This window comes from Temnothorax curvispinosus, unplaced genomic scaffold (assembly GCF_003070985.1).
Source record: "Temnothorax curvispinosus isolate PA1 unplaced genomic scaffold, ASM307098v1 QBEX01006086.1, whole genome shotgun sequence".
Classification (NCBI taxonomy): Eukaryota; Metazoa; Arthropoda; class Insecta; order Hymenoptera; family Formicidae; genus Temnothorax; species Temnothorax curvispinosus.
The window spans coordinates 1-12,453 of NW_020215866.1; the positions used below are offsets into that span (position 1 = coordinate 1).

Genomic DNA, 12,453 nt, shown 5'->3' on the forward strand with positions numbered 1-12,453 from the left:
ATTGGACAACAGTTGGTTGGAGCAAGAGCTGGAGGTCCAGGGGTAAGACGTTCCATTTAGCATTTGTTGTTTCGATAAATAACATGATTGCTTTTTTTTACAAGATTATATATATCTGTATAGTATGTACGAAAGCATTGAAATCTATTTTTATACAGCATTTTCTGTTGCATATTTATATTGTTTTAACCTGGTTTAAATTATATTAAAAATTTTAAGTTTTATTGTAAATATGTGTATATATATATATATATATATACACATGTGTGTATATATATATATATATATATATATATATATATATATATATGTATATGTATAGTTTTAATACTCGTATAACTTTACTTTTACTAACTATTAACATTTTCACTACCACGTGTATCATTTACAATACACCTACCACACAGATCACGTGTATCGTAAATCCGTGTGTTCTGTTTTGAAGAACTTTTTGAACTGGTGCACAGTAGTGCAGTAAGATAGAGTGAGACAAGAGGCCTGTTCGTTTTTGCTTCACTTTTGAACTAGTGCAACATAGTGCAATAAGTTAGAATGAAACAAATATATTTTCTTTTATTCTAACTTATTGCACTAGTTCAGAAGTGGAGCGAAAACGAACAGGCCTAAGTATATTTTGTTTTAACTTAACTTACTGCACCAATGTGCAGTTCAGAAAGTTCTCTTCCTGAAAAAGAACAGGCGGCGAGTAATCAGGTCATAAGCTGTGAAAGGAAAACAAAAAGGAAATAGAAAAGCATAAACACTGTAAGAATCGGCAATAAAATACAGCAACTAGTAAAAGAACAGCCTTGGTCTGAGAGTGTATTTTTTTATTCCACTCGACAGTGAAAGTGTTAACATATATATAATTTAGTTGCCCAATAATAACTCTTTATTTATTTATGATAAAAAAAAAATATAGAAGAATTTGATGGTAGCGTAACTAACGATTATTATTTTTAATTTTTAGATAACTTTACAGGCACTTCATAGCCTTCAAGCTGGTACTCAAGGTCATCTGTTATTAAAAACAGAAAATGGACAGTATCAGTTATTGAGGGTGGGTCCAGCTCCAACTGCGGGTACTCCTACTGGTACTGCAGTTACACCGAATAGTATAACTGGCAATGCGGTAGTCGCTGCACCATCTCCAGGCACTACCTACCGCCTAACTTCAGTGCCGACTGTAAGTAGGCTGAATACTCAGTTCACTGGCCCACCACTCGCCACCCTAAGAAAATCTGTTCAGGTGACGCACTTTTATACCTCTTACAAGACTCGTTGTAGTGCTACTGTAGATACTTATTAGTTTGTGATTTTGTTTTCTGGAATGATGTTATCAGTAAGCCAATATATACTTTATGTTCAGTTTGTCTATTTGCCTATTTTATTTTGTCCACTACTTTAAAAATTTAATCACGACATAAAACTTGTATTATTGTTGTTTCTTTATTTATTGATTGTTTGCGAATATTTAGCATTGTATTTAAGGCACTGTATGTTACATAATTTCTAAAATTATAATTATAATTTTTATAAATATTTATTCTGAATGCAAAAGAATTTCCTAAGCAATTTTGTTATCTACCATCATAGTGTCTATTTATTTTGGCCCACATTTGATCCACATTCTAATAAAATTTAGTATAATTGATAACATCTCATTATTAGCTTACTTTATGGGATGCATTTCTCTGGTAGTATGTCTTGAGTTTTATGAAGTGCAGTAAATGCATTAAAATTAAATGTCTTTATATCAAATTTAATTGCATGAAATATTGGTTAAAGGTGTTACGTAGGAGCTGCTATGCTGGATGAAACATAAATTATTTTAAAGAAGGACGCAATTGAGGATATTTATACGCATCTTTTATGTGCTCCTTTATTCTTTATATATTTTTATTGATATATTTTTAAAACTTATTTTTATTTTTTTTCTGATATAAGCATGTGTAATTATTCAAAATTTTCATGAATCTATTTTCTAAAACTTATTTTGTAATTGGTATTGAGAAATCAAAAGTAAAAATATTTGTAAAAATCTATTTCTTTCTTTTTCTCTCCCTTTCTTTCTCTTTTTACTATTATGTTATACATTCTAAAGGCCAGAACACAGCACAAAGCTACAGGCAATAGGAACAGGGAATAGCAACAGAATGTAGATTTTCATCCTATCGCAAGCCGTGTATCAATGCATTCTGTTCCTATTCCCTGTTCTTATTGCCTGTACCTTTGTATTGTGTTCCGGCCCTAAATAATGACGATATATATAATATAATAGTATAATTTGGCTAAAAAATTGGCATATTGCACAATTACTTTCAAAAAAAGTTTTTATACATTTTCAGATATAAGTTTTTTATAAGATAAAAGTTTTTTATACATTTTCTGATATAATTCTGATATAATTGAGATTAGATAGAAGTTGATATGATATTCTGTAAGCTATTGAAGTAAAACAATCAATGAATATTGATTAATGATATATGTTATTTCTATAATATATCTTAATAATTTGTTTACAATTACAAAAAATTGTAAAATATGAGTCTGTACAAGGTACAAGTGCGTCTAAAAATACGTTGTAATGATAAGTCATATATCTATATATATATATAGCAATTAATTTAAGTATTAATATTGTTGTTATTACATCTTATAACATAATAAAGTCAAACTATTTATTAATGCAAGTTATTAATTTCTATGAAATCATAATGTGTATTAAAAACTTACATGTGATCATTATTATGATCATCTGCAATAGCCAGCGAGTTATAATACTTTTTCATAAGACTATTGTTTCTGAACTTTGGCATGCATGTCAGAAAAAATAGATGCAGTTTGTAATTTATCACGAACGTAGTAATAAAGAATTTTCCAAAATTCTTCTAGTTGCATGCAATAAATAATGAAATAGGATGACACTTTTATACATTTTTGCCTGAAATTTTTAAAAATTTCAGAAAATATTCTTTATTTATATTCGTGATTTTTATGTAAATATAATATTGAAAATCAGTAGGTTTTACTTAATGTGTTATTTCAAAATTGCATTAATTATATCAATTACATCAATTACATTGCCATTAAGAAGAAGTAAGCAAGCTGTTGTAAACTGAATGTAAACATGTGCCACAAGAATTCTCAATAATTCACATTTCTTCATATTGTAAAATTTATTTTAAATATAACGATTAGTTTATTAACTTTATTTTTTTGTTATTTATTATATTGTATTATTATTTCTGCATGTAAGTTTCATTAATTATTCATTTTACATGATTATGAACATATAAAAGTTTTATAATATTTTATGGATTATAATTTTAATATTTCAATGGCATTAATGTATTGTAAAAATATTTTACTGCTACAGACTGTTGCTCCTACTATTACTACATCTACTACAACTCCAGGAACAGTGACTACTGCACCTACAACCACTTCTGCACCAACGGCTACCACTGTTCAGACAGCTCAAACATCTACACCGGTATATATATTTCTTTCTATTAAGCTAAATTCCCTATAAATCAAGTTCGAATAGTAGTGTATACGTCATATGAAATTTTATGCGAAATTAAATTCTATGAAATAAAATCTAATTTTATACACAATTTTAAAATAATGATGTTTTTCTCTCTTTTAGCGTCAAACTACTGATAATACCAAAGAAAAGTGCCGTAAATTCTTAGCGAACTTATTAGAGTTATCTAGTCGAGAGCCTAAAGCAGTGGAACGCAATGTCCGAACTTTGATACAAGAATTAATTGATACTAAGGTCGAGCCAGAAGAATTCTGTGACAGACTCGAAAAATTGTTAAATGCTTCACCACAACCATGTCTTATCGGATTTTTGAAGAAAAGCTTGCCTCTTCTACGGCAATCACTCGTCACGAAGGAATTAGTTATAGAGGGAATAAAGCCTCCTCCAGCCAATGTTGTTTTTTCCATAGCCTCAGCTGTTCCAGCTATCACGGTAAAATAAACTTAATCTTTTCTACATTTGAATTTTATTGTTTATATATAATATATAAAAAATGCAATATATTAGTTTTTCGTAACAGTAGTTAAAAATAATTAAAAAAAAGTTATAGAGATTGTCTAGAAATTTTAACCTTTAGACCGCCGGAAAGCCTAAATATAGTTTCTACGTATGATCGGAACTTTGTATATGTTATATATAAGATATAAGCACAATAATTTGAGGACTTTCTAAGAGGATTAAAGCTCATCAAATGCCGGCGCTCTAAAGGTTAAAAAAAAAAATCGAACTTTAGTGAATAAAACTTACATTTTTTTTAAATCGATATTTTCTAAGTTGTTAATCTTTTATGCTTTATTTGTTTTACTCTATATAATCCGCTATTTTTTTAAATATTTATGATATAATAATAAATAATTGTACAAACAATTTTACAGGATTATTGCATCACTTTCTAACTTAAATATTATTATATATTATAGCAAACTCAATACAGACCTGCAGTAGCAGTGGCAGCAACCGTTCCTGTGACGGCGACTGCGACAGCAACAACACAAGTGAGAGTAATGACACCGCTTCCAACACCAGTGACGGCAGCAACAGTAGTTACAACGACTGTTCCACGGCCTGCTCAACCTATTCCACAGAGGCTGGTAAGATTCTTAGTTTTTTTTTTAATTTTAGCATATATTTTATCTGTATATATATAAATTAATATTAATTCATAAACCAATTTTCACTTAATATATATCTATGATTTTTTTAATTAGCATTTAATATATTTATACAATTAGAAATGAGATTATAAAATTAAAAAGAAGTTATTGTTTTAATAATGTACTAAAAGTTTATGCGTTTTTTTTTGTAATCTTTTGTAAGTGTAATGTACAATAAAAATTGTATTGTTTTAGGTTCGACCAGTAACGACAGTGGTTCGGAGCCCAACTGCAGCATATGCTGTGAAAACGACAGCAGCAACAACTGGAATTCGCCCCACTGCCCCTGTTGTGCAAAAACCACCCACAGTCGCAACCACGGTTGTAAAACCAGTCACTACTACGCAAGGCAAAACACTCAATACAACCACTACTGTTAATAAAGCCGTAGTGCCTTCTCTTGTTCAGAAACCGGCTGCAAAGGAAAAAGAGAAAAAGTCGTTTTCGTCAGCAGGATATACGTAAGTTTTGCTAAAGATAGTGTATAAATAGTTAATTATTACAAATAAATTAGTAAATGAGTGAAGAAACCAGCAAAGAAACATCTATTTAAAAATAATGGACCATAATTATTATAAATATATAACAATGTGATGACTTATTTTATGTAGGGCGGATGATGATATAAATGATGTAGCAGCTATGGGCGGTGTTAATCTTGCGGAGGAATCTCAAAGAATACTCGGTTCTACAGAATTTGTTGGTACCCAAATACGATCCTGTAAAGATGAAGTATTTTTGCACATGACACCATTACAACAAAGAATTAAACAAATTGGTAATTTTACTTTTCTTTTTACTACTTTAAATGAATATGGAATAATATACGAATTAGTGTTAACAATAATATTTTTGTTAATTTAGCATCCAGTCACGGATTGGAAGAACCTAACCAAGAAGTAGCAGCTTTAATCTCGCATGCTGTTCAAGAGAGGTTAAAGAATTTAGTAGAAAAGTTAGCGGTCATCACAGAACATAGGATAGATCTTATAAAAGTAAGATTTGAGAGGAATGTGTTATTTATCTTTGTATTTCTATATCTATATAGGTGTAAATTGTATTAATATTAATTGAAATTATTTTGTTTCTATAAATTAGTGGATATTTTGTGTTTTTTTTTTGCTTCCTCATAGAGGAAGCTTTGTTTTTTATTTTTTTGTAATATTCCATTTATTCTTACAGGTTGATCCTAGATATGAAGTAACACAAGATGTAAGAGCGCAATTAAAATTTTTGGAAGATCTAGATAGAGTTGAACGTAGGAAGCACGAAGAACAAGAACGAGAAATGCTTTTACGTGCTGCAAAGAGTCGTTCAAAAACAGAAGATCCTGAGCAAGTGAAATTAAAAGCTAAGGCCAAAGAGGTAATATATTAATTTAATTTTGCAATCGATTTGCATGATAAACTATGTTTATATAAATTCTAATATCTCTTGACAATTTCTGTGGGTTTATCTCCTCAGTTTCATCTCTCTACAATTTATTTAAGATGGATAAAACGTTTTAGATGCAACGTGCAGAGATGGAAGAATTGAGACAAAGAGAGGCGAATTTAACAGCTTTGCAAGCAATTGGTCCTCGGAAGAAGCCTAAACTCGATGTGGCAGGATCGACCAACAGCACTCCCGGCGCAAATGCATCGGCGAGCGGATTAAATAGGCAAATGCCAATGAGACCACGTTTGAAAAGAGTGAATTTCAAAGATTTGGTATTTCTTCTCGAACAAGAGAAAGAAACGTGTAGAAGCACAACACTGTATAAATCGTATTTGAAGTGATGCACTGTGAAGGGCAGGAACTTTAGTGACCCGCCCAAAATCTGGCGCTCTATCTGCATGGTCTTGTATGAGCTGGCCTCGATGGATCGTGCGACGTTAACTACGTTGCAATGTATAGTAAGTTATTGCGAGTTGCATATTACTGCAATGAAACTTATTGGGAATTGGCTTGGGATTCTGCGTACATTCAAGGTAAAATTGTTTCTACCATGTCGATACTAAGCTTCCCTATTGTAAATGACTGAACATTTTTTAACTGTAGTATACGTTTTTTAAATGTAACATAATAGATCGTTCTTTATTTTTCAACACAAAATCGCATTGATGAAAGGAGTAATGTGTATGAGCACATGTCTCGTGATTAGTCTCTATATAGTCCCTTCGTGGCGAAAGAGAAGATGAGAGAGAGAGAGAGAGAGAGAGAGAGAGGGAGAGAGAGAACGCCGTATATAAATATTGTTATATGGTGAATGTATGGCTGAAGACATTTAAGTGAATGAGTGTACATTGTCATTACGTATAGGCTCGCTGCATTGTAATACTTGACCTATACTTTTGGACACTGTAGCGCTAGTGTAAAATAAACAGGTTTTGTTATAATAGTAAATCGTATTTTTGCAAACTGTAATGTAATAATAATAATACCGCGAGCACACTGTCCAAAAAGTATGGAATAATTTGTACAATATCTTACACATAATTACTAAATAGTGATAATTTCAATGTTGGTACAACAGAATATAGCTACTCTCCACCGAAAGTTGGAATTGTTATCAGTATATTATGTTGTATATTGCAATCAACATTTTCAGTGTTTATAAAAAAATTAGCTGTTACGTTTTTTATTAAAGAAATATTTACAAAACTAAGAATAACCAATATTTTTTTGATTGATGTTAATTTAAATTATTTATATTTCCTTCTCGGAATTTTGGTGCGGATTCTGCTAATACTTTGCATAATGAACTTTTGCAGAAATACTTTGCATAATTAATTAAAACAAATTCAAAGCGAGTACCTGATTTATATGTAAAGAAAAGTAGCCACAAATGTACGTGGGTGCCTGAGATCATAGAGAACAATGCTTAAATTATCTATTTTCATTGATTCTTATTGATTATTATGTCGGTTTATATTATATCATTTACAAGTCCGTATTCTTTTTTGACATATAATTAACAATGTTTCATACATGTAAAACATGGTTGATCTTTGTACCTTACATCATATCATTTACAATATAAAGTTAAATTATTAGTGCAATGTAAGCACATTTTTAGTAGATATTTTTCTCTCATGTTAATTGTGTTTTACAACTTTCATATTAATCTTTCACACTTCGATACTTTTGTTAACATATTTAATTAGCAATTTTTGATATAACATTTTATGTCACCAAGATTTATATTATTAATCACAGCAAAAAAAGAAATCTCACGTACTTTCGAGTACTGCCAATCTTTGAAAAGCCTATTATGAAGTAGCAGTATGTCGCCTTTATTGCTAATCCACACCTATATGTTGATTAGATTATTTGGCACAAAACATGTCTCGTTATAGAATATCTTTACGTATTCTATGTTCAATGCCGAATAATTTATATCAACATTTAATATATTTGTTACTTCAGCAATTTCTGTGCTTCCAATTTGAACAGAGGGGCATATTAAAGTAATATAATTTTATTATAATATATTCCGACGTATGATGACGTCTCTTAGCTTTCAGATGTCAATAAATCAGAATGAAGAATGGACGCGTGTAATAGTCATAATTGTTAGTTACTGTTACACGCGATAATTGCTTCAATTGGTCGACGGTTTCACGTAAAAAAGACTGAACGAATATGATGCGTAGGGAGGATATGTTTGGACATATGAATTGTAATGTATTGTAGCACAAAATTTATGTAATTGGAAAAATGATACCGTTATATAGAATTTCATACGTCTGAAGCGTTAATATGGGAGGGATAATTGGAGGCGGCATAATTTACGTACGTATATGTATATATAAGTACCTACTTCAATTTATTTTTTCTGTCATTGCAATTTTTGATCATTTTTGACAGAGTTATTGCGATTGAGACGTATTTACATATACTGAAATTTTGAACTAAAAACTATGTCCATCTGACCTGTCTAATTAATATCCAAACGATCGTGACAGAAATAATGGTAATGTGTATATCTTGTGTAAATAAGTCGTTTTTAATAACTGCATACTTTATTTGGGAAGCGTTCGAAACCATCATTATGTACCAATTTTTGCTGAGAGCACATCGCGTATAAAAATCCTCACTTAGCTGTATCGTTCCTCTTTGCAATTATTATACCGTTTTTTACTCGATCTTGAGGTAAAACGTAAAACGTGCATAAATCATAACGGTCGCTTTACTGCCAGTAGGTGGAATATTAATATATCTATAAATAGAGAAGAATATATAAAAAATAACAGTACATTACAATTTTGGTACATTATGATATTTTTATAAATTGTACTGGATAAGCAGTAAGCAGTAAGTGAGATAATAAAATATAAAAACAAATCGTCGAAATGCAAACTACGTTTCTTCATTTTCTAGTGAGATGTTATCTTTAGTTCCATATTAAAGTAACCATTAAGAACATAATTTTCCTTTTTATATTTTTTTATATTACAGAAATACTTAGATTCTAGAACGAGCAAGTTTAACGATAAAAGTAACACTGTAGGATTTTAGCTGAGTCTTAACTATTTAATCTTATTTTCGTCAAACAGATATTTAATTTTTTTTAATTTTTTCACGTTTTTTTATTTTTTTATTTTTATTTTTTATAACTGTCTTTCCACATAGTGGATTTTCCTACTTATTGACACATATTTGGCGCCGGTATATATTCGTAGTCTTATTTCGTTTTGAAGAAATCCATCTTGGAATATTATGCGTTTCCAAGTGATTTAGATAACGAACGATTTATTTCTGATGTTATGAATGTAATTGCGTTCGCGCATTACGCAATGATCTTTGAAATATTTTATTAACTTTTCTCTCAGAAGATAATACCATCGCTTCAATAAATTTTTCTTCTCCACGGTATTTTAATCTAAACAGGAGAGAGCAATGTATGAGATAATAATGACAGTTATTTGTTTGAAATTAATAGAGTGAAGAAGATTCAAGATACTTAGTCCTATTTCAAAGGTCTTATTATACGAGATACCATTGACTGTAAAAACAAGAAGAGAAATTAACAATAGTTATAAATTAAAAAAATTATTGAAAGATAAGAATTACAAATAAGAAAAAGAAATGGATTTTAGAATCGATGGTAAAAACTTCTCATTAGGTATATATGATTTTTTCGTGATATTCACACACACTCAGAGCAATTTTCTTTTTAATTTATATAAATAAGGTCTACATTTTCTGTACTATCAATTTGCTATCAATTTAAGCTCTGAGAATTCTTCGTCATGCGTAGCTGAAGTTTTGTGCTTTCAACGAGGATGAGAGGAAGATGAAAGGAGCGCGCAATATTTTTTGCAAAATATCGACCGCAGATTTTTTTTAGGTGAATAATGACGGCGGGAGTCGATCCAAGGATATCTTCGAATTTCATATCTACCTAGAAAGCCTGTCTTTCGCATAGCCCGTGGCCACGTGTATATCGGAGAACTCGGAGTATTAAGGTGGCCAGGGCGATCCAGAAATGGAATATAATCAGCTCGACGAGGGATAGAGAGAGAACGAGGGAGACGAGACGCGGTGAGGCAGAGGAAGAGAGAAAGGATGCGAGAGGGCAAGAGAGAGAGAGAGAGAGCATTTCGCCGGGTGGATTCGAGGGATGACAGCCCCAGGCTGGTGAAACCCTCGGGCGACGCGGATATTGAGTTCATGGTAACCATGGAGACGGGGCCCGAGGGCACGACGTTTGTGCGCTTTATCCCTTATTCCCGCGGTTACGTGATCAACGCGGTCCCAATGAGCTCTCTTACTTCGCCTCTCACGTACGCGCTTCGTCCTTGCATAGTCGCCGTCAGACTGGTCGAGATAGAAATTTTTCTAGTGGATCTATAAATTTTCCCATGTAATATTTTTTTTAATAAAAAACAATAGCGATAGAGAGTTATAAAAACGCTGATGCGATCACTACGCTTTAGCACGCTTAACGTTTCAATATTATCGTCACATCTTTGTGTTGCACGTAGTAAATTCTTTTAAATAAATAAACATTTTTTGATTTATGAAGAGTACTCTCCTTATCTTTCTCTTTCTTTTCGTGTGGATAACGGAAAAGTGATTTACATTTCGTGGCTATGCTTCTTCGCATTCTTTTCCGTTTTTTCCCCGAAGTAGCCGGCCTTTTTTGCGAAACCGTTCCACAATTTCCGATCGGTTTTGGACGAGATCCAGGAATTGCAGGATTTTCTCGTCGCACGTTCTCGGGCGGGGTGCCGGCCAATGCTCGTCCAGACATTGCAGCCGAATGCAATTTCACCAGGAATTCCACGCGGAATTCGTGGTCCCTCGTCGCTGCCAGGCACAAGCACGCGTTACCGGAATGATCTTCCAACGGAGCTTGACGAGAAGACAGCCCTATTCAGCGGGGTTTGATGAGAAAACTCGATATTGCTTGTGGCATCGTAAATCCTGTGCCACTATGCTGAAACCGCGATTGCCATTACAGCAAATGTGTATTCAACAATGTATCTATCTGTGATGATAATTAAAACGTTAATTCATGCAATATGCGTCTGAAATTACAAGCCAGTCGGTACCATCATTTCGACGGCAGATTATATTTATTTTTGCCAAGATGTGAGTTTCTCATTAAATCTTTGAAAAGCTTTATAAGTATATTAATTTCCTAGAGACTCAATTGTTACGTATAAAAAACTTAGAAGTCGACTCGGTCATCATTTTATAGCCGATAATCATTTCTTTATCGACGCTTGGATTAGATTCGTGACTTCTGTTCACCACTATTATCTCAGATTGTGACGTAAGAAGCGAGAAAATACACAATAAAAATTCTTGCCAAATATAATATATATGTTTCAATAAAGCAATACTTACAATCAATAGAACTAACTTGTAAAATATACTAAAAACTATCTTTTAGTTTCGGGGAGAAATTAAATCATATTTATTTCTATATATTATTAATTTGACAATTGTCATTAGCTGTGAACATATATAGCTTATTTTTTGTTTTTGGTTATGCATAATTCATTGCTAGCAGGTATATGATTATTTATTAATGAAACAAGGAGAGTTTTCGGTTATATTTTACAAGTCGGTTCTACCGATTGTAAGTGTTATTTTATTAAAACAATTCGATCTTAATATTTAGTAAGAATTTTTATTTTTGTATATTTTTCTCGTTTCTGACGTCATAATCTGAAATAGTAGTGCAGGTCTAATGGCTTTGAATTTTGCGCCAGACGTTATTTGAACGGTAATCTGTTCATTTTCAGACTGAACGCGCGAAAGAAACACGCGAATCGAATCAGATCGAGTAATTCAACCAACGGCAAGCCATATTACATCATTATTTATTGATAATTTATTAATAATACATATTTTCTGAAAATTTTATATGTTCAAAATATATAATAATATAATCGCACGTGCGAACTCGAATTGCATGCTTTCGAGTGATCAGTGCGTCTATCGTCTATTATGCCCGTTCTAGACTGGAGGATGAGCCGACTCTCGGCTCATCCGAGTGAGTGGTGTAGACGGGTGAAAATCTATAGGTTATGTATAGTTTATGTCACGTACACTATAGAAGGCGGATGAGCCGACTCTCGGCTCATCCTCCAGTCTAGAACGGGCATTAGTCAACTCGCGTTGTGGCGCGCGGCATCGGCGTAAAGTTGCCGTCAATTTCACTCGCTGGTGTGAGGTATGAGACGCCAAACGCCATATTTCGAGCGACGTCGGGACGCGTTGAAATAGTAGGTAAGTATAATCGTAATTCATCCG

The 12,453-nt window shown here is 32.2% G+C and overlaps 1 protein-coding gene across 1 annotated transcript; it reads left to right on the forward strand.

Moving 5' to 3' along the window:
* Positions 1-3: 3 nt before the first annotated feature.
* LOC112455436 (transcription initiation factor TFIID subunit 4) lies at positions 4-7,351 on the forward strand (the record flags this gene model as incomplete). Its single annotated transcript, XM_025017339.1, has 10 exons — positions 4-42; positions 971-1,186; positions 3,380-3,496; positions 3,653-3,982; positions 4,471-4,641; positions 4,900-5,165; positions 5,316-5,482; positions 5,569-5,699; positions 5,887-6,069; positions 6,213-7,351. Coding segments are annotated over 10 exons (1,890 nt in total), but the record flags the coding sequence as incomplete, so codon positions are not given.
* Positions 7,352-12,453: the final 5,102 nt, after the last annotated feature.